The following is a 24,187-nucleotide window of genomic DNA, read 5'->3' as shown; positions in this document are numbered from 1 at the left end:
AACCATGGAGCAAGTCAATGGTTAAAAGTCTGAAATTGACGAAAAAAAAGAACATCCTATAAATGGTATTGAGCAGCAGCAATGTAAGTCAGGAATACAATATGGTGTTATGTTTACAAGCTGGACTGACAGCAACATTTAGAAATGCAACCAAGAAATATAAGAAAGTCTTAAAAATTGAATAAAGACAGGGAAAATTCCAATATATATTTTTCATGCTAGGGTTTATTTTTAATGTGTAATAGTCTTATTTTATTATTAAATATTAATAAAATAAGTTTTAACTTTAATGATAATATTTCAGTTTACACTTTAGATTACTATAATTGTAAATTTACAGATTACAGTGTAGCAGCTGCCCAAACTCGTGTCCCCATGTGGCACACTATTTAACACTGGGTGTTCTCTTAAGGTACTGAGTGTGATTGCTCATGGAGTAGTTGGATGGGATTAAATGACCTTTCTAGTATTTTCATTTTTTGTATATTGCTTTACACACAGGTGGTGCAGTGGTAGCAGTGCTGCCTCGCAGTAAGGAGATCATGAGTTTGCATCCCGGGTCTTCCCTGTGTGGTAGCGATTTGAGTAGAGAGAAAAGTGCTATACAGTAATCCCTCCTCTATCGCGGGCGTTGCGTTCCAGACCCCCCCGCGAAAGGTGAAAATCCGCGAAGTAGAAACCATATGTTTATATGGTTATTTTTATATTGTCATGCTTGGGTCACAGATTTGCACAGAAACACAGGAGGTTGTAGAGAGAGAGGAACTTTATTCAAACACTGCAAACAAACATTTGTCTCTTTTTCAAAAGTTTAAACTGTGCTCCATGACAAGACGGAGATGACAGTTCCGTCTCACAATTAAAATAATGCAAACATATCTTCCTCTTCAAAAGAGTGCGCGTCAGGAGCAGAGAATGTCAGAGAGAGAGAGAAAAAAGCAAACAAAAATCAATAGGGCTGTTTGGCTTTTAAGTATGCGAAGCACTGCCGGACAAAGCAGCTGCAAGGATGTACAATGTAAAGGTAGTTTTTCAGCATTTTTTAGAGGAGCGTCCGTATCCTCTAGGCCAGTGTGCGAACAGCCCCTCTGCTCACACCCCCTCCGTCAGGAGCAGAGAATGTCAGAGAGAGAGACAGAGAAAAACAAACAATCAAAAATCAATACGTGCCCTTCGAGCTTTTAAGTATGCGAAGCACCGTGCGGGAAGCATGTTACTTGACAAAGCAGCTGCACAGAAGGGAGCAACGTGAAGGTAATCTTTCAGCATTTTTAGACGAGCGCCCATATCGTCTAGGGGTGCGAACAGCCCTCCTGCTCACACCCCCTCCGTCAGGAGCAGAGAAGGTCAGAGAGGGAGACAGAGAAAAACAAACAATCAAAAATCAATACGTGCCCTTCGAGCTTTTAAGTATGCGAAGCACCGTGCAGGAAGCGTATCGCTTGACAAAGCAGCCATATGTAAGCCCAGCAAGGAAGAGAGCAATGTGAAGGTAATCTTTCAGCGTTTTTTGAGGAGCGGCCGTATCCTCTAGGGGTGCAAACAGCCCCCGTGCTCACAATATATTTGAGGAGTTTTATTTAATATGTAATACGCGCTCTGGTTGGGTAGCTTCTCAGCCATCTGCCAATAGCGTCCCCTTTATGAAATCAACTGGGCAAATCAACTGAGGAAGCATGTACCAGAAATTAAAAGACCCATTGTCAGCAGAAATCTGCGAACCAGCAAAAAATCTGCGATATATATTTAAATATGCTTACATATAAAATCCACGATAGAGTGAAGCCGCGAAAGTCGAAGCGCGATATAGCGAGGGATTACTGTATAAATATAATGAATTACTATTATCATTACAATAAATCTACAGCAGAGTATATGGACTAGTTAGGGCCTTTGACCTTATAAAAGCGATTAAAATTAAGAGCTGTTTTCTAAATTTTAAACAGTGAAGTGTGCAAATGCTAAAATGATTATCAATCTTAATATAGGTTTCATGCAATAGTATTACTTTAAGTACTGTGTAATAACAGTGTTTAAGTTTGTGATGGTTCTTTATTCTATGTTCCAAATTTGGCAAGGCACCAGTTGTATCATACAACACTATGGCTATTAATATTATTAATGATATAGAACACTCTTATCCATAGTATTAGTAAACATATTTTTAAAGACAGAGTTATCACACAATCAATTTTCACTTCTATAACTATACATTGAAACTGTGGTCGGAATCAGACTGCAATGAACTCATAACTGATTGGCTAGCTATGAAGAGGAAATCCAGGATAACTTCCTGTTTATATTCTCTACCAAAAACTGTTGTCAATCAAAAGAGATCCAGGGATTCATACTCAATTAGAATATGTTACCGGAATAAGAGATACATGAAGATTACAGATTATTTTACTTAACTAAAAGTAATCATATTCCCACCACTGCCAAAGTATGCAATATTTAATACTAGCCAACCCGCAGCATAGCATACGCCGCATAATTATGTATTGATGGGTGAACACTTCCTGAACAACACAGTTGTCTGTACTTGTAAATTAAGGTATAGCGGGTCTTCGTTGTTGACGCTTAATATAGCTTGCATACTGTGAGGTTCCAGAGTCACAGTGGAGAAACACTTTTTTAATGTCTTTTAAGCACAGGGGAAAAAATGAACATGTGAAACATCCGTAATGTAATAAGCCACCAAGAAAAGTAACATTGCAACAATGCTATTTATGACCCGATCGCTGTAAACACAAGTGAAAACAAAATCGAGCCCGGTGCATTCTTTAACTGCCTTGTGCCGCAGTAGTAGTGCTGCTGCTTTGCAGTAAGGAGACTGTGGAAGATTGTGGGTTCGCTTCCCGGTTCCTCCCTGTGTGGATAGCGCTTTGAATACTGAGAACACCGCTATATCAATGTAACGAAGTATTATTATTCTTATGTGTCCAGTGCTCTCTCTCTCGCACACGCACCTGTATATGTGTGTGTGTCACTCGCGCTTTCTCTCTCGCTCGCTGCACGTGTTCCTGCAGGCATACGCCGCATAATTATTTATTGATGGCTGAACACTTCCGGAAAGACATAGTTGTCTAAAAGGAGGGAAAAAAATGAACATTTGCAAAATCCGTAACGCTGCTTTCAGTAAGTACAATGCACACGCGTTTAATTTGTCGGACACTTTTTGCCAGCCGTCTTTTCTGGTTTGGTTTTGCAGTGTTACCGCTTGTGCATATTAAATCTTGAAATGCTTCGAGTAACTAATTAAGTAACACCCACCCACCCACACAGCTTGTGTAGAAGGTCAGCTGCTGAGAGAGCGTCTCGACGGTGGCAGGGCCTGCATCAGTGAAGCAGGTGAGACGCTAATGAAACAGAGGCACAGGGCTTATTGGTTTTTAAAGACTGCTTCCTTCATTGTGTTTTGAGAGGGAAACATACAATTGTCCGTGACTGACAATTGGAGGACCGCCGTCGCACGCTCATTCAGCGATTCACATCCGCGACAAACATGCCTCTTCTTACATGGTCCTGCCACGTTCACCCTCATTCTCAAAGCATACACACCGCCTGGTCATGTGCCTGCTCGCAAGAGCAACTCACGGAGACCCGCCCACCAACTCTAACACCATGGCGTGTAAAACAGTTTGCGATGGTGGTGCGTGCGTCATAACCGAAAAGAATAATGAAAAGTCAACGTGGCTCAAATGTGCATGTGGAGTCTAGCAGAGACGAATGTGACTGACGCCCTGTGTTGTGAGGTGCTGCGTCCGAGGTGGTGGGCGTGGCTCGGCGAGTTGTCGTCGTATCCAATGACATCGTGTTTTGTGAGTTGCTGCGTCCGAGTTGGTGGGCGTGGCTCTGCAAGTTTTCGTCGTATCCAATGGTCTTAGAGTTGGTGGGCGTGGCTGTCTTGCGTGCTTTCCATGGGTGGCTACTTGTCGGTGGCTTAGTGAATTATATATATAGATATGGAATATGATATCAATTTAAAAATAACTGGTCTACACAGAGTAACAGGAAAACCGCTTTGTTGGTGGGAAAGTGGTTCCCGTTTCTGTCGCCTGGCAGCTTAGTGAAAAATAATTTCAACACAATACGGGAATGTGTTTGAATAACCCTTCATTTGTTAAAGAAAATCAAATTAGTATAGTACATATCCATATTAATAAAAGGACAAGTGTCTGATTATGTCTGTGTATCCATACCGTTGCTGTGTTTCTGTTAAATGTTATTTGTTATGGGATTCATAAAAGCAGTGCAAATGTTTGTGATGCGACATCTGTTGGAATAAAAAAATGGCGTTCACATTATTACTACATGGATTACAAAATACACTCCAATAGATGGTACACTGCAAACATTAATGCTGAATATATCCAACAGAGAATAACTACTAGATGGACAGAAATCAGCTTATACACCTTAATAACAGGACAAGTGCTGAGGTGTGTGTTTCTGTGTATTAGTGTGTTTGTCTAGTTGCTAGGGATAGGGGGAAAAAATTGACAAAACATGTAGAAGAAGGGTAAAATTATAAAATTACAAAATAAGGGTCTAAAAATTAGAAAATTAATGTTATCTTCCTATTCTGTTGCCCACCGTTATATAACGGCAATGTGGTAGCAACTTTCTTGAACCTGCCTGGGCAACGTGAAAAAGGTTCCCACAGCTGTAATGCTGTTGTCTGAGAACTTTGTGTAGTGGGCAAGGGATAAGTGAACATGATGATAAACAATGTGCATGTTGGGAAGCCAAAGTCCTGAAACAACTAGGCTAGAGCTGCTAAACCAGGACAATGTGGTAGCAACTCCTGACTCAATTTCCCAGCAAAAACCTACTATAAGAGTGGTCAGTTTAACAAGCGACACTCAAAGGAAACAGATGCTCTGTCCAAAGATGAAAAGGCAGCCACAAGGGAAAGGGATCGGGTGCATATTATTATACCAGACCCAATGGACAATCCATGTATCAAATAAAAACATGAGGCCTATGTTGATTACTAGATTTTAACACATCCTACACAGGTACCACAGCTAGTATTTCATAAAGGCATGATAAGAAGTCAGTCATTATATAACCTATAACAGTCCCTCCTGTTATAGAAGTTTAAGCATAAGAGCATTCATTACAAAGATATTTCATGCCTTGAGTATGAGGCTACCAGAATAGGATCTGGAACCCAGAGCAATCCTAAAGTTTCAGTAAGAGGGTTCAGAAAATGAATTGATAAATACATCATCAACGTTATCCCGTGTGAGTCCATTCATGCAGACACCACAGTCAAATGTTATATAGTAAGAGGAATGAGATGAGTATGTGCTTTAAGGCAACAAGAGTAAAATGCAACTATTTTATTCCAGTGATACATAACTAGAATGATGTTTTTAACTTTTTAGAATAAATTTCACATAACATAATAAACTGAGCAGGAAAATACACTAGGTTTTTAAGGTGATTAGCAATTATATGCAATTCAGTTTGCCAATATGTATACTTTTTAAGATATTAGCATCTCTAATGTATACCAGAATGGAAATGGTAATTTAGCATCTGTTAAAAAAGAACAGACTTGAAAATGGAGTGCAAAACTCCATACAAGTTTAGCAGTGTTTTACACATTAAGCATGGCAACTAGCATATGTTTACATTTATTCACTTAGCAGATGCATTTAACCAAAAGCAACCCACAAAAAAGGTCAAAATAAATCGATTAAACAACATCATGGGGTACTATTTAGGAATAAGTGTTACAGGACAGTTAAAATAGATAATCTCAAGTGAAGAGTCCTAAAACAAACAGAACACAAAACTAGTTAATCTTTCCTTAGTTACAAGAACCTACTGTATCAAAGCTATTATATAAAAATTATATATTTGTGTGCATGTTCTAAAGAGGTGGTAAATGTTTCATGATTAAAGTGAACTATTAGCACTGAAAGAAAGCAGTCAAAAACCATAGCTTAAACTCACCTATACCTTCTCTGGGTGGTGCTTCTTTGGCTTTAAATCCATCATCTATAGATTTTGAATCACTTTCTAACACCATGCTAATCAGAAGAGCAGGTTTAAGTTTTGTATATTTGGTGTTTAATAATGGATACCATTTAGGTGCCTAAAAAGAAAAAACACATTTTATTTTTTTTTCTCTCTTTAGTTTGGTACAAATGTGCTTTGATTATGCACATTTAGCCTTTTACGTATTTTTTCAATTCTTGAATTCTTGAATTCTAAGTATAGCTCAAACCACATATTAATTTGAACAATTAGCAAAAAATGCATGGCTTTACATAAAGACATACAGCAGTGCTTCATGTATGATACATTTATTGCAATACTCACTAATCTCACAAGTTTTAAGAAATAAATACTGCAACTCTGCCAAAAGACACTTGTCAGTAGTTATTTTTGAAAATAAAGTGCAAATACAGGATAGTGAATAGGTAATTCGGTTGCTTAAGCAGTAGTCACAAAAAAAACTGAGATGCAGAATGAAGAATACGAATAAGAACTACTGATACGTCAAACATTATGCAGTATTTATCTTGTTTCAACATTTGAGCAATATTAAACCTATCATTAAAAGATTTTGGCCCTGTAATGATGGGATTTTCTGACAAAAAAAGAAAATTTTATAAATTAAAAATAAATGTGACAAAAAACTTTTCTTTGAAATCAAAACTACACAAAAAAATATTATGTATTTTTTATTTATTATTAGCAGTTATCGAAGACATCAATGTAGTTCAAATAAAAGAACACTCGCCGGTTTCTTTTCTTGAACAGATCTCAGGTCCAGAATAATATATCCAACTGATTCCTTTGCAGAGGACAGTGTATCAACAGCAAAACACTCAAGCTTCACTGGAGTACGCTGTAACCTGAATGCAAACCAGAAAAGAAAATCTGTACTTTACTCTTGTCATACAAGTGGGAAGGGAAAAAAAGAAACACACAAACGCTGCAAACACATAAGAATTAAGCCACAGTCTTCTTCTTTTGTCTGCTCCCATTAGAAATATCTTTTTGTCCTCTGCATTTGCTCCGTTACACCACCACCTTCATGTCCTCTCAAACCACATCTATAAACCTTTTCTTAGGCCTTCCTCTTTTCCTCTTACCTGGCAGCTCAATCCTTAACATTCTTCTCCCAATATACCCAGCATCTCTCCTCTTCACATGTCCAAACCAACATAATTTCGCCTCTTTGACGTTGTCTTCCAACTGTCCAACCTGAGCTGACCCACTAAATGTACTCATTTCTAATCCTGCAAATCTTAACATCTTTAACTCTGCCACCTCCAGCTTTTTAACAACAACAACAACATTTATTTATACAGCACATTTTCATACAAATAATGCAGCTCAAAGTGCTTTACATGATGAAGAAAGAGAAAAAAGACAAAATAATTAAAATCAGGGAACACTAATTAACAGAATAAAACTAAGGTCTGATGGCTAGGGAGGACAGAAAAAACAAAAAAAAAATTCCAGACGGCTAGAGAAAAAAATAAAATCTGCAGTAATAGTAAGACAACTTCAGTCTTAGGATTCTGTCTCCATGTCATTTTGTGATCTCTTTTCATGTCCTGAAGATTTGCATTTTTGAATATTAGCAAGTCTGTATTGGCCCCATTAAAATGATTGTGTGTTCATGAATGGGTCTAGAAATAAACTGGAGATCTCCAGGTTTATATCTTGTCTGTTGCCTAGTAAGGATAGAATAACACCTGCACCCTCTATTAATATGGATTAAATTATGCAAATATAAATATGAACTGATGGATCAGTTAGTTTAGTAATAACCAAATAACTACATGTTAATTATCCATCACAGAGAGGGAATATTATTGGAATTACGTGATGTCAGAAATGAATAAGGTTCCCAATTAAGATGATTACCTACATTTACATCAGTAAAATCAACTGTACCCAAAAAATAAAATTTTCATACTTTTTTAAGCAAGAAGTTGGGAAACATTTTTCACTACAGAATAAATCTGTCTATGACACAGTCAGGGTAGAATTCACTATATAAAGACTACTTTTTCCCCCCAAAGTTCCTTTCAAAATAAAAATAACGAGTGCAACAAATAAACACTTTAGTCTGAAGTGTTTTAAGCAGCACACTTTACCTATAATATGTAGAAACATCAGGTTTCAATTTCATGGTAACTGTTAAGGAATACTAATGAATGGAAAATGGAATGGTACCCTGAAGGACAATGTAGACATTCACTAAGAAACAATTCATGTAAAAAACTAATTCAAGCAAGGAAGCAAAGCATCCTTAGTTTTAAAATACTACTCACCAAAACAGGATTAAACAACAGGCTGTCATCTCTTTTTTGGTCAGTGTCATCATCTACAACCCATATAACACAGTTGGTCTCACTACTGTCTTGTAGACCTTCCCTTTCACTCTTGCTGGTACTCATCTGTCACAAATCACTCCTGACACTCTTCGCCACCCACTCCACCCTGCCTGCACTGTCTTCTTCATCTCTCTTCGACACTCCCTATCATTTACACACATGTATTCTGTTATGTTTCTACTGAACTTCATTCCTCTCCTCTGTAGAGCATATCTCCACTTCTCCAAGGTCTCCTCAACCTGGTCCCTAATCTCGCTACAGATCTCAAAGTCATCCGAAAATATCATAGTCAATGGGGACTCCTGTTTAATGTTGTCTGTCAACCTGTCCATCACCAATGTAAATAAGAAAGGGCTCAGAGCAGAACCCTGATGTAATCCAACCTCTACTCTGAATGCATCCATCACTCCTACCGCAGATCTCACCACTGTCACACTTCCCTTCTACATATCCTGTACCACTCTTACATACTTCTCGACTTCCTCATACAGTAACACATCTCCTCTATAGGCACCATGTCTTATGCTTTCTCTTAGTCCACAAAGACACAACGCAACTCCTTTTGGCCTTCTCTATACTTCTACATCAACACCCTCAGAGCAAACATTGTATCTGTAGTGTACTTTCCTGGGATGAAACTATACTGCTGCTCACTAATCATCACCTCCCTTCTTAGCCTAGCTTCTACTACTCTATCCCATAACTTCAGTCACAATAAAAAGTTAAAGTCTTAAAAATTAGGACATTTCCAAGGTGATTGAATGAAACGCCAGAAATAAATATAACAATGTACTTGAACTTCCAAATAAGGAAAATTTAAAATAATCATAAACCAAAAATTGTGCACATTTCACAAAAAACTATACAAAATTAAACTGAAATATTTACTTCTCAACAACTACTTTATTTTATTGCGTTTTATCATAACTGTATGCTAATATACTAACAGGAAAGGAAGCCTCTCATATTCATAATAAATAAGGAAATACCAGAATAGATGTTGCAATGTAGAAGTGAAATGCAGCAAGCAAGAGAGAGAAAATTAAATTAACAAATGCAATATTACTTTAATAAAACAGTATGCTGATATAAAACAAAAATGGCCCAAGTACTTCATTTCTGTATTTTAATAACAATAATAATAATATTTATATAGCACATTTTCATACAAAAAATTTTACAAGCATATGGTTCAAACAGGGCGGCACGGTGGCGCAGTGGGTAGCGCTGCTGCCTCGCAGTTGGGAGATCTGGGGACCTGGGTTCGCTTCCCGGGTCCTCCCTGCGTGGAGTTTGCATGTTCTCCCCGTGTCTGCATGGGTTTTCTCCGGGCACTCCGGTTTCCTCCCACAGTCCAAAGACATGCAGGTTAGGTGGATTGGTGATTCTAAATTGGCCCTAGTGTGTGCTTGGTGTGTTTGTGTGTGTCCTGCGGTGGGTTGGCACCCTGCCTGGGATTGGTTCCTGCCTTGTGCACTGTGTTGGCTAGGATTGGCTCCAGCAGACCCCCCCGTGACCCTGTGTTCGGATTCAGTGGGTTGGAAAATGGATGGATGGTTCAAACAACATAACATAAACACACTGGAAAACAGAAGGAAAGTGGAAAAGAATACATCAACATGTGAAGCTGCAGGCTACAATTCAACGCAGTAAACATGTTAACTGGGAAATAGCTACCCATAACCCATCAAAAAATTATAAATGGCCTTGAAAATTGTGGTGTTTGTTTTATTTCTTTATTTAAGAAATAATGTACTTAACCTCCGTATATTACATACAAATAGTAAAATTTAAACTTGGTCCAAATGTCCAACTTAGATGTAATTAATGACATCATTTTAGTTTAATTGTATGTTTAAGTTTCAACAAGAAAGGGAGCCTGTCATATTTGTAACAATTACAATATACCAGAATAGACTTTGGAAAATAGAAGTGGGGCGCTGCTGCCTCGCAGTTAGGAGACCCGGTTTGCATGTTCTCCCCGTGTCTGCGTGAATTTCCTCGAGGTGCTCTGGTTTCCTCCCACAGTCCAAAGACATGCAGGTTAGGTGGACTGGCGATTCTAAATTGGCCCTAGTGTGCGCTTGGTGTGTTTGTGTGTGTCCTGCGGTGGGTTGGCACCCTGCCTGGGATTGGTTCCTGCCTTGTGCACTGTGTTGGCTAGGATTGGCTCCAGCAGACCCCCGTGACCCTGTGTTCGGATTCAGCGGGTTGGAAAATGGATGGATGGATGAAAATAGAAGTGAAATTCAGTAACAGAGACAGAAAATTCAATTTTAGAATAGGAGAGGTATGTAGATTAAGTGACCCCTTTGTTGGATAAAGTGCATGTCATCTTCTAAAGAAGTCCTGTTTGGAGTACCCAAATGTTTACTACTTTAATTGTGCATGTGTGTTTCCTGGTCACTTTTCTGCTATTGCATCTTATTATTTTTGATAAAAATCAGAAAAAAAAAATTAGAAACTCATTCAAACAAACCACTAAGATCTATTAGTCTATGGTAGATTTTGTGGAATAGGTTACAACAGCTTCTGTGACAACAATATAACCAGTGTATATATTCATTACCTGTGCTGGTGGAGAGCTTTCCTGTCCAATTCCCAGGCCAATTCTGTAGAGAACTGTGGCTGATGTTTATGATCTACAGGATCAGTAGCCAACTGCTCACCATCAAACCTGACCTCTACAACAAGAGAATGTCTAGGACGTTTGGGAAAATGTTGACCTAAAAATAAAAAGTAAATCTTAATATGAGATGAAATTAAATAAATGTCCGTTAGAATTCACTGAAAGAAGAACTCTGAAAGTTTTGTTTTTTTCTTTTCTCTGTTATATTATGCACCAGAGGCCACAGGTTTACAACTCTCACAGTCTCAAATAATGCAAGTATCACTAGTTCTCATACAAGTTTTGGTATTTGTTATTTTATACAGCATTTTAGTAGACCTGGAGAATTTGTTTTTTTCATATTCAAAGAAGCAAAGATGTATTTGGAATAAAATGTGTTCTTAAGTACAAACCTACAGTCCCTATCTCATACGTAACCCGGAGTAGACACTCAAGTTGAATTTGTATGCAAGTCGGAACAGGTACATTATTTTAACAAATGCAATTGTTGACCGACTGTAACCAAGTGCTCTGCCAATGAATGATGGAGTTTCACCTCTTTTTGACCTTTTTATTATTTCTACTTTATTTTCAATGGTGATGGTTTTTCTCTTCTTTACTATATCACAAGCACTTGCATCAGATTTGTGTTTCAGAGACATTGTTGAAGGGTGAAGACAAAAGGTTAAGATGAGCTCTTCTGCACAGCACTGTACAGCTATCACAGCAGGAAGGCACCAGTCGTCAACACGTCTGATGTATAGGGTGGTCCAGATCTAATTATGCAATTTTCATTTCACTATAACTTATTCAGTTTATTACATAGAAAATCACCCAAAAAATTCCGGACCATCGAGAAGTGTGTGAACTGATGACATGAAGAATCGTCTTCGCGCCGAACTGGAATCGTCCCTGCACAAATCAAAGTTATCCAGACGATCCGGATCTGCATAATTAGATCTGGACCACCCTGTACTGACAAGAGACAACTTCCTGCTGTGTGCGCAACAGTACAAGTAGGCTTGCTATTGAGAATGAATGGGGGCAGCGAGGGACGGTTCATCACCAGCACACCTCACAGTCACCTCCACTACAGTATGCTGCCTGCAGTGTACGCAACACCACCACCCCCATTCAACACGCAGCCATCCGAGGCACACTACAATGCTACCCCCGCCGCCCCGTTCAGCCACAACCGGATCACTGCTTGCAGTATTACCAGCCGCGCACCTAGAACGAACGGGGCAGCCGTGTGTGGTGGGCGGGCAGTGAAACCGCTTGCTGCTGGGAGCCACCCGAGGGACACTACACTGCGCGAGCAGTGAAATCGCCCCCCTCCAGCCTCAGTCCAGCCACCGCTTGCAGCGTCCGCAGGCCGAAGATGACTGAGCGGCAGTTACTGAGGCGCATGCGTCGCAGCTGCGGCCCCATTCGTATGTTGTAGGTTGGATGTCCGTAACCTGGGGACTACCTGTATAAACAGTACTAACAATAAAACAAATTATAACCTGGTGTATGACAACTGTATGCTTAGTAAAGGTAATACTGTAAGCCTTGGCACAGAGGTTTTACAAACTGACATAATAGAATGGAATCAAGGTAGAAACCAGACAGAAACGGCATCATAGAAGACCCAGGCTGAACCATTTAACACTAGAATTACCAGAGCCTACGAAAAAACTCGTAAATCCGTCCCACCTTAAATTGCGTCTTAAATCCGTTTGCACCTCTCCGCCAGAGTCTTTTGTCGTCTAAATGTGCTGATAAACACAAGCTACTAGCAGCCAGCTATTCCATCCCCCCACCGACTTAGAACGAATTTCTCCTAGCTCATGCCTTGCCTTGATTTGATTACAGTATCTGGGATTGAAGTGGAGTTTTACAGTGGAAATAATATAGCGGTATTTGGAATACACGCATTTCATGTGTGTTCCGTTTCTATAGTAGTCTGTGCAAACACATTTTTAAAACAGAAACTTTTTCCATATTCTAATAGTAAATGACAAAATGTTGGCATAAACTATATAACGTATGAAGCCTGAAGTCCATATATCAAAGAAACACTTTCACAAAAGGTACAAATAAGAGAACACGTGCGCTTTTATTCAAAAATATAACTGTACAAAAAAAAAAAAAGCCGCGTTAGCATGCCACATTGACACTCTTACTACAACCGCCGCGGTGGCGTAATGGTATCGGCTCCTGACTGGGAATCAGAGGGTGGCGAGTTCAATCCCGCACGGCTCCACTTCGAGAAGTGAACTGCTCTTATTCTTACAATTTTAGAATAACAACATAAATTTGATTTCAGTCTGTAACAGCCGGTGTAACTTATGATACTGGTAAAGGTTAGTTTTTTTTTTTTTTTTTTTTTAAATTCACTTTTCATTCTCGCAGTCGCATTCAGAATCAATCCATACAACCCCATCTGACACAGCTGTTTTCACATAAATAAAAGTGCACTTTTATTCAAGACTACAACCGAAGAATAAAGAAAGCAAGTTACAGTTGGTGGTTGATACAACAGCTTGCGTGGTGCAATGCTAAGAACTGCTGATTTCAAGTGACGGTGAGATACGAAGAAGGCAGCTTCGCCAGCGTTTGTGTGTCAGAACCCTTTTGGGGGGGGGGGGGGGGCGGTAGTATGCATCGTGGTACACTGCAGACCTATAGCACGTCTTTATGTCAGATGGGGTTGTATGGATTGATTCTGAATGCGACTGCGAGAATGAAAAGTGAATTAAAAAAAAAAAAAAAAAGCTAACCTTTACCAGTATCATAAGTTACACCGGCTGTTACAGACTGAAATCAAATTTATGTTGTTATTCTACAATTGTAAGAATAAGAGCAGTTCACTTCTCGAAGTGGAGCCGTGCGGGATCGAACTCGCCACCCTCTGATTCCCAGTCAGGAGCGGATACCATTACGCCACCGCGGCGGTTGTAGTAAGAGTGTCAATGTGACATGCTAACGCGGCTTTTTTTTTTTTTGTGCAGTTATATTTTTGAATAAAAGCGCACGTGTTCTCTTATTTGTACCTTTTGTGAAAGTGTTTCTTTGATATATGGACTTCAGGCTGCATACGTTATATAGTTTATGCCTACATTTTGTCATTTACTATTAGAATATGAAAAAAGTTTCTGTTTTAAAAATGTGTTTGCACAGACTACTATAGAAACGGAACACACATCAAATGCGTGTATTCCAAATAACGCTATATTATTTCCACTCTAAAACTCCACTTCAATCCCAGATACTGTAATCAAATCAAGGCAAGGCATGAGCTAGGAGAAGTTCGTTCTAAGTCGGTGGGGGGATGGAATAGCTGGCTGCTAGTAGCTTGTGTTTATCAGCACATTTAGATGACAAAAGACTCTGGCGGAGAGGTGCAAACGGATGTAAGACGCGATTTAAGGTGGGACGGATTTACGAGTTTTTTCGTAGGCTCTGGTAATTCTAGTGTTAACGAAAAGAAAAAATGAATTCTGTCAGTATACCAAGTGTACCCCCACGTTGCCACCTCTGGGATTTCAATGTGTACCATATTGGAAGCCTACTTAATCTAAATTAATCTATATCCATCCATCACTGTTATCAAAATAAGTATTATTAGCGTAGAATTAACAAAGATTACCAGTATAACAACTACTGAACTGGATGTGTCCAAAACATGCAACTTCAAGTCAAATATTCAACTGTCACAAAGCAACCTCAACTGACTCCTGAAAAAGTTTTATTAAGCTACCAGTCAAGTGTTGTTTATTTGGCAAACTGCTTTATCCGAGGTGACTTACATGATTAGGGCACCATGCAATTGTTTAATTACATTTCTTACTACTGAAGCACAGAAACTGTGTTTGATCATGAGCAAGCAACGTCACAAGCAAGAACATAACCATCAGCCTTGTGGTCTAAAACCCAATGCCTTAGTTGCTACATCACACTGTCTGTCAATCAATCTTCATTTTGTACTGCACTCTTATTAGGATTGCAAGACTGAAAACAGTTTAAGTACACAATACTTATAAGCAGGTATAAACTAGAAGTCCTGGACATCACTGGTGTTTAGTGAATATTTGTTGATGTAATACAGATTAATAATATCTCATATTATGTACTGTACATAATGATGCATTGACAAAAGTTGAATATAGATTTAAGCTGTAAATACAGAAATATCACAGGTTCCCTTGAATGCCAAATTGATATACCGTATAGGTGAGCAGTGCTGCTACAGACTTCTTACAAACTGGGTGATCATCGGCTACCAGTTTTGATAGACGTTTATTTTTCTTTCTGGTATTCTCAGTCTCAATTTAATGCACATTATGAGTCAATAACAGACATGCAAGAATAATTTAAAATGTACTGTATGTCAATAAACTTTATTAAAGTTAAAACTTTGCATTTATCTATTGATTAGCATCGTGATACTTTCCTGTGGATAGGCAAGGCCCTTCTGAACACATTTAAAAGTTATTACGTGCCACATTCATAATTATGGGATAGATTATGTCAGTGATCACCCATTTCTATTTTCTAGTAATTTAGTCCATCCAATGAGCATATAAGTGCTGTCTAATCAGTTCTCGAGTGGAAAACAAGAACATCTTGCAAATAAGGGCAAAACTGGAACTTTGCATTTCATGCTGAAATCAAGTCCCAAAAGGTAACCTGTCAGGAAAAACTAGAACCAAATTGCCACATTTCAAATCTACCTATTTACTGAATCCACTTTTCCGGGTTCATGAAAGAATTGTTCTACCCACATAGAACCAGGAAGCAACTTAGGAAAGGCTACCAAGTTCACTGCAGAGCACATTTATGTAAATACTCATATTGATCCAATTTCATATTGGCAAGTACCATAAATTGCACATCTTTAAATTGAAAAAAAAAAACCAGAATACTCAGAGGCAGGCACCAGCCCAATGAATGTAAACATGCAGAATTTGAATAAAGTCATCTGGAGCTCAAAACCAATGCATTATCCACCACACCACCTATGCCACCCCAGTTATAATACAGTATTTCCATAATAAGCAAAAAGAGCAGGCTTAGTTTTCCTTCATAAACAACAGTGAAAGATATACAATATAGATATAGTGACACCATCAATATCTAAGGAACTACCTGGTGTCTGATTCCTTCATTGCCAATATGAAACTAAGTCAAAAAGGTCATAAAATGCCAATTTTAAACAATTTCTAGCTGCTCAGATATTTAATTGATCTTTATCTTAAACATCACTAAATCAAAAAGTATATCAGTGAAGAGTACACCTTGCCACATAAGATAATGTGAATGTTTTTAAATCACAGCACAAACTCTACATAGACAGTGGCTGGGATGGAAACCTGGGCGTTGAAGTTATGACAGAGCAGTGTGAGCCAATGTACCATTGTGCCAACCTGATTAATTCTGGTGAGATGATAAAATGATTTTCATTATACAATTTATACATATTATCATGTATCATTTGAATTATTTTGATTTAAACCATTTAATTTGATCATATTATATATATATATATATATATATATATATATACACACACACACACACAATCATTTCAAACATTACTTTTTTATGATTCACAATTTTTTTATAACAGTGTTTCACAAACTATACCTTGGAGTATCACTGTGCCTGTGTGTAATTTAAGCCAGTGACGTTTGATTTTATTTTTGATACTGGAATGATGGTGGAGGACTTGAAGCAGGCAGGAATGGTGCACAGATCCAGATATTAGTTAAAAATATATGCAAATGCTGTAGACAACTGGTCCAGTGTAGAAGGGGAAATAAGGTCCTGGCCTGCAGCTTATTTAATATTTTGCTTTTTCAATAAGATGCAGACATCTTTGGCAGTGATGACATGGGCGGGTTGGGGATGTTTGGGTGGAGCTGAGAGAAGTGGAGTGTAGAGTAGTAACAGTGAGCCCGTCAGGTAGATTTATGTCCCATTGTCTTTCAAAGCCACCTTAAAACTGATGTAACTGATTAGCCAGACTGGGATCAGAAGAACTGTTTGATGTTTGTTTCTTGTAGTTAGTGACCTGTTTAAGGCCTCGCCAGACTGATGCACTGTCATTCGCAGACAATTGTTCCTGCAGCTTATCTGAGTATTTTCTTTTTGCACCTTTGAGCCCTTTCTCCAAGATCTACTTAGCTTTTCTGTATTCCTCATGATTGCCAACAAGTTTGAAAGCAAACTCTTTGTCCTGGCGGAGTTGTCCGAGTTCTGGAGTGAACCAAGGCTTATCATTGCTAAGCTTCACAATTGTTTTTGTTAGAATGCAAACAACCAATATATGAAATTACAGCAGTGTATTTTTGTATGTTGGAGGTGGCAGTTTTGAAGGCACTCCAGTCTGCACAGGCAAAGCATTCTTGAAGCTCCTCCATTGCCTTGCTGGTCCACTTTCTAACAGTTTGTTTTTCTGCAGTTTTCAGCTTTTGTTTGTAAGTAGGAATAAGCTGAATCTTAGAATTGTCAGAAGTATCACGGGAGGAATGGGAGAAGGCATGATAAGCATCCTGAATAGCTGCAAGCAGTGATCGAGAATATTTCCATCTCTGGTAGGTCATTTTATTCTGCTGCATATATTTAGAAAGGACATGGTTAAAACTACTGAAAATAATGATTTGCGAGTAAGGGTTGTCTTTTTCAATCTCAGTGATTACAACAATGAGTTGCCACTTCACTTCGTGACCATTAGCGCAAGTATAATGAAAGAATTTAAGAAATTGTAAGTGAGCAATTTACATCAGGGCATAAACATTTAGTGTCAACAACAGTGCTTGGTGATGATTGTACAAGGTGAATCTTTGCCCCCTAGCCCTGAAAGATGCCACAGAATGAGACGAGCAGCACAGCAAATTGCACAGCCTCCTCTTGAAAATGTCAGAATTTCACAATAATGATTTACTTTTTGCTTTTTTGTCTTTCTTAAAACAACATGGATACACTGTTTTGCAATAGGCATGCAAGCTCCAGACGCAGATCAAGACACAACAACATTTTTGGCTTAAGGAATGGATATTTTCTGTACTTCATAAGGGTTTTGTTTTGCAGTAGTACCAGTACCTCATAAATTCCAGTGTAAAATGCCAGTGTGAGCACAGTATTCATTTTTTTTTTTTTTTTTTTTTTTTTTACAATGTATTGCAAACATAGACTTTGGAATACAATTTTGTGTGGCAAATGCATATACAGTATACCATCCGTGTGAAGAAATACAATATCCTTTAATAAAACGTTTAGAGATATAGTAAATGCGGCCCGGGGGGGGGAGGGGTTGTAGAAGTGTAAATCTGTTCAGGTCCACAAAATATACGGAAAATGTTCTCTGAAATGGGAACTCTACAAACAATCTTAGACAAATGAATTCTCTAACAAGCAATACTGTTAAATTCCAATTTGTTTTTTTTTTTTTAAATCAGTAAAGACTGTCTTCTTATTAGGAAACTGGTTGGAATGAAAACCTGCAGCCCTCCAAAACCGAGAGTGAAGCACTGGACTACAGTATGGCTCACAAACATAAACATCAACAAAAGCTTCTGATTCATATTACAAACCAAATTAAATTACAGAATTTAACTTTTAGTCATTTTAGAGAAATGGCATTATTTAAAAGGTATTGTGCGTATTCATTGTGACATTAGCATGCCAGCAATGCCCATTTTGTGCCGTGCCATCCCCTCTACTACCATCCTCAAGCATACATGTTTATTAAAAGTCACCACACGCTATGTGGTTATGTCTACAGTAGATTTCAGATGACAACCTAAAACAGATTTCAGAAACCAGGACATTTCCACTTCAAAGTTCTGAATACTACATACTGTCAAGAAATGCAACTCTTTACCAAGACCGCAAAATTTTGATTTTATTCTCGTAAACATTTGCAATCTTCTACTTATCGTTTGTTAGGCTACAAAATTATTATATCATACTTGGGAAGCTTTTGTGTTTGAAAGGTATTTGGTATAAAATGCTTACTAAAATCATTACAAGGAGCGCTCTAAGTAAGAATGAAAGTACAGTACAGTAGAACACAAATCCACATATGCGGGGAGCACTGCCACTATGAAACTAATACAACAACAACAACAACATTTATTTATATAGCACATTTTCATACAAAAAGTAGGTCAAAGTGCTTTACATAATGAAGACAAGAAAAATAAAAGACAGAATAAGAAATTAAAATAAGACAACATTAGTTAACATAGAAAGGAGTAAGGTCCGATGGCCAGGGTGGACAGAAAAAACAAAAAAAAAAACTCCAGATAATACACATTTCACAAATTATGTAAAAATCTAAAACTGAGATTCGATTTGATTTGATTTTCAATCCTATTTTTTGTAAAAATGTATCTATTTGTAAGAAATGATTACAATAAAATGAATAATAAAAAAATAAAGAAATAAAACAGATTCGCACTGCAACGAGGATACACGTCATGTTTTGTAAACCTCATTTAAGTTCAAAGCTGCTTACAATTTTAAATTTCTCTTTATAACTTTTAAATGCTATCCAAAGTGATTTGGGAAAAAAGATACAAATAAAAGTTGCATAAATCAAAGTTTTCCTGTCAATTACATATTCTTGCAAAGCCGTAAAAAACTCATTCATCGATGGTGATCAACTTAAACTGGTGAAACTTATTTTTTGATTATGAGCAAAAATATCTATATCCGTTTAAAGCTCAAAATAAAGTATAGCTGCATCATTTTTTAACATTTTTTTAAATAGTCAAATGTATAAAACGTGAATAAGAACAAAAACTAAATCACACATTAAAAAGCTGAAATCACCGTACTTAAAAAATGAAATCTACAAATGTTGCAATGGCTGCAATAAAATGAGCTTTGCTATGCCAAAATATATTCAATCGTACCTTCCAGAATAGAGACAACAATCAGAAATTGCTCCTGTTTCGGCCCCATCATCTCAACGTTCTTCGCTTACAAATCCTTTCTAGATGCTTCTTGTAGATTTCAGCCAATATCCACATTAACCGTTTTCTACCCGCTGCAACAAAACCTTTTACCGCCTCCCATTTAAACACCCTGCGCTTCCACCTGGTTACCACAGTGAAAGCAGAAAAAAAAAACGTAAATCAAAACATAACAACCGGTAGCAGTTGGGTGGGACATTAGAACGGCTGCAACCCCATAGAATTGCTTCCGGTCCCAAGGTGGGCGGGGAGCCACGTAATTGTGACGTAGAGTAAAGCGAAGCAACGGAGCAACGCTTTGCAGTATATTAGGCGAATTTGCAAAAGGCACCAAAATAAAAAAAAAAAGTTAAGAAAAAAAAAACAGTTGATATGTTTCTAACTCGTAATATTGTACAGTTATTAACAATAAAGACTTGGAATGTACGAGTGTAACACTGTACAGTCGTAAATTCTTCCCGTTGCAAACAGCGATGTTTGAGACTCAACATGCAAAAGTTCTGTTTTAGTGCAGGCTGAGACTTTTACGTAATACCTGGATCGATCTTTCTTTTTGCCATAATTTAGCAGCAATGGTTAACGCCTCTGTATTTAGTATAAAACAGTGCAATGACTATCTATAAACTAGCTTATCAGAGTTTTAGATCATTGTTGGTAAAATATTTGCCGTATGTTTTCGTTTACTATCATATCTGTTTAAGTGTTTTGAGGCATACCTTCTCATCCTTTCAGATAACAGCTTTATCTGCTTGGTCCTGGCAACATTACAACGTAATAAAAAAAATAAGTAAAATGATACGAGTTCCACTTTGTGTGCAGTTGTTTGGCTTGCCAAAGCGTCATCAGTTTCAATTCGTGCATTACAGGTGTGGTTCAGGTGTTGTAAAGATGGTCACTTTCTAAAGACCTGTATATATATATATATATATATATATATAAACGTTATATATGCATTTAGTATGGAAAATAAAGTCATATTAGCATAAATAGACATAAAACTAATTAAGAGCTTCTGTAAGCAAGAATTAGATATGTCAAGCAAATAGTTAAATAAAGGCATTTGCCATATTTCTTTTTTAGTTAAGCTCAGAGCAAACCATGAATATTGAGTAACTCGGAAAGAAGGAGCAGGAAGAGAATGACATACAGAAACTAGCCGAGGACAGATAAGGGGGAACAGGGAGAACACTTGTTGTTTGAAGGTCGGCTAAGAAATAAGGGAAGCAGAAAATGGTATTGAATGACGAGATGCAGAAAATATTGGTGGCCAATAAAGGCCCATGAGAAACCAGCTGGATTAGTGAGTCAGAATAAGGCAGTAAATGCATTGTTACGAGCAAGGTCAAAATGATAAGACATGATTATATAAACTGTGATTTTTGGCTTTTTGAGGGCTCAGCTCAGTTTGGCTTAATTGGGTTGAGTTTGTATTATTGTTTATTGCAATAAAACTAATTACTCGGTTTGCCTGTCCTCCGACTCCTAGAGCCTTCATTCAAAGTGTGTATTTTTCGCTTCAACATTAGTAGCATAGAAATTTCAGAAAAAAAGTGAATAGGTGTATTCCTGCAGTCCCAGTAGGATTCAATCCCATACCCTCAAGTGGCTGGAGCTTTAATCCAGCTCCTTATACCATCATTACAGTACATAAAGGAGTAATAATAACATATGTAAGGGACGGTCAGCAGCCCAACCCGGCAGGGACACCCAAGAGATTAAAGGATGGGGGAAGGCAGCTTCTTTAGGGCATTGCCTCCCCCAGAACATTAGATGGCAACTCCTCTGGATTGCAGCAGTAACCCAGATTCCCACAAGGCTTCATGGGACTTGGAGTTCTTTACCTCACCCTTTAAGGTTACTGTGGATGTCACCAGGGGGTGCTGCTAAGACTGAGGAACCATATGGCATGGGGTTTCCACCTTACCTGGAGGTGCTTCAAGACTATGTGGGCGGAAAAGGAGAAGTACTTCCAGGTTGGCCAATATAGGAGGACTTGCCAAAAAAGGCAATCTCACAGAGGCGAGCCAGAGTTGGGTGGAAGGTGGACTAAGCATGCTGGGAGGAGTTGAGGAGGCAAAGACCAAAACACAGACAGAAAGAAGAGCCATTGTGCTGTACTATTTTTGTACTTGTGGCGTGATGGTGGGAAACACTGGTGTGAAGAGTTTCCAACGCAATAAAAAGGCTCTTTTGAGCTTTTAACTTGAGCCCTTTGTCTGTTGTGTTGGGTTTGGGGAGCTGGAGCACCCTCTAGTGTCCGTACATACTTATGAACTGGTCTAATAATTTTAAACTCACTTCTAAGCCATTGTGCAGAAAAGCAAACATAGAAATAATAAAGGACAATGCAGGATAGAGAAAGTCAACAATAGTTCTGATTTCTTAAGGGACCACAGTAATGTAATCAGTTTAAATTGCAGATCATTGAGGAGGGTGGTGGAAAAGTCAAAGGAAATTATAAAAATGTTGCAATGTTTCCAGACAAATAAAACCTCAAAGTTATTTTGAGAAACTCAGGCATAATTATAGAAAACAAAATGACTGTGACAGAGTGGTTAAAGAACATATAAACTTTCCTTGTTTTAATGCGAGTACTCAGACTCTTAAATTAGATTGTCTAAAACTGGAACATAGATGAACAGCAACAAAGCTGCAGCAAATGCAAATTACCTACAGACTTTAGCAGTGCAGACTTTATGAACTTTTTTAATGAGAAAATTGACAACATAAGATCCCAGATTTCACCTTCACCTTGTAAACTTGATACGAGATTAGCAAACTCTGTCTTGTCTTACATCACTTTTGTCATTTTAATTTGGTAACAGAACAGGAAGTCATAGCTTTAATTTCTAAAATGAAACCTTCTACTTGTTCTTAGACCCAGCCCCAACTAAATATTTAAAAAGACTCTTATAATACTTAAAGATACTGAGAAATTAATTCACATTTTTGTTTTTTGTTGGTTAGAATACTGTAACGCGCTCCTAACCGGTCCACCAAAGAAAGGCATCAATTGGATGCAGTTAGTGTAGAATGCAGTAGCAAGAATCCTAGCCAGAAAAAGAAAGCCAGGGCACATCTCATCGGTTTTACCTTGTGTCTTTTAGAAATGTCTTAAAAATACTACTAATGGTATACAAAACTTTATAAAATAATGTTGCTCCTTCCTATATTTTGGAGTACCTATCTTCCTACATTTCAAGTTATAACCTTAGATCTTCTATTATTATTGCAAGAGCCACATATAAAAGCAGTGATGAGGCAGCCTTTAAAATCTGAAATATTTTACTAATAGAGATACTCTAGAGTTACATTGTGGGTCATTTCAAAAAAACTCCTAAAAACCCCTTTTTAATGTGGCCTTTTTGTAGCTACAATTTAGTTCCACCTTAAATCAACTACGGTATATATGCACTGAATTATCATACTCTTCAATGAATCTGCAATCTTTGTTAATCTTTTTTTTTCTCTCTTTTCTTTTCCAGTTCTTCTGTGGTGGTAAAGTCCTGTGCAGCCACCTGTGATGTTTGAATGAAAGCAGATACCCAAACCTGCCACAAGACCCACTGTGTCAAATCATCCAAGACAACTTCTTAAAATAAGAAATACAACAATAAAGAAATGCTTGAGAACATTTATGCTTGGCATTTGATCTGAAACCCGTAAAGATTTTGTTTTTTTCTCCACCTTAACTTGAGTTTAATTTTTAATTTTTTCCTGTTCACCATGGCCAACTAAACTTTTCGTCAAACTGTCATTTTGAGACTAAAACATCAATTCTGCATTTAAGGACTCTGCTTCTCTTAATTATATATCTATTTTATGTAAATCTGCCTTATGTTTTGTTTACTATTTATACAGTATTTTTCTCATTTAATTTCAATTTGTTTTTCATTGGATGTAACTACTTAGACATCTTGTAAAGCACTTTAACTTACATCATCCATCCATCCATTTTCCAACCCGCTGAATCCGAACACAGGGTCACGGGGGTCTGCTGGAGCCAATCCCAGCCAACACAGGGCACAAGGCAGGAAACAATCCTGGGCAGGGTGCCAACCCACCGCAGGACACACACAAACACACCCACACACCAAGCACACACTAGGGCCAATTTAGAATCGCCAATCCACCTAACCTGCATGTCTTTGGACTGTGGGAGGAAACCGGAGCGCCCGGAGGAAACCCACGCAGACACGGGGAGAACATGCAAACTCCACGCAGGGAGGACCCGGGAAGCGAAC

At 38.0% G+C, this 24,187-nt stretch overlaps 1 protein-coding gene across 1 annotated transcript in view; it reads right to left on the bottom strand.

Annotated features, from left to right (window-relative positions):
• Positions 1 to 20,155, bottom strand: part of LOC114654609 (centrosomal protein of 120 kDa) — a 126,891-nt gene extending 106,736 nt beyond the window's left edge. Inside the window, exons 1-4 of the mRNA XM_028805243.2 lie at positions 19,884 to 20,155; positions 10,939 to 11,095; positions 6,761 to 6,875; positions 5,968 to 6,109 (exon numbers count right to left, since the gene is read on the bottom strand). Of these exons, the coding sequence (XP_028661076.1) occupies positions 5,968 to 6,109; positions 6,761 to 6,875; positions 10,939 to 11,095; positions 19,884 to 19,935 (466 nt within the window). The 5' untranslated portion in view covers positions 19,936 to 20,155. The remainder of the gene's footprint in view (positions 1 to 5,967; positions 6,110 to 6,760; positions 6,876 to 10,938; positions 11,096 to 19,883) is intronic.
• Positions 20,156 to 24,187: the final 4,032 nt, after the last annotated feature.

The sequence above is a fragment of the Erpetoichthys calabaricus genome, chromosome 7 (assembly GCF_900747795.2).
Source record: "Erpetoichthys calabaricus chromosome 7, fErpCal1.3, whole genome shotgun sequence".
NCBI classification, from domain to species: Eukaryota; Metazoa; Chordata; class Cladistia; order Polypteriformes; family Polypteridae; genus Erpetoichthys; species Erpetoichthys calabaricus.
Note: the sequence above shows the minus strand (reverse complement) of the source record. Positions and strands in the feature narration are given on the sequence as shown.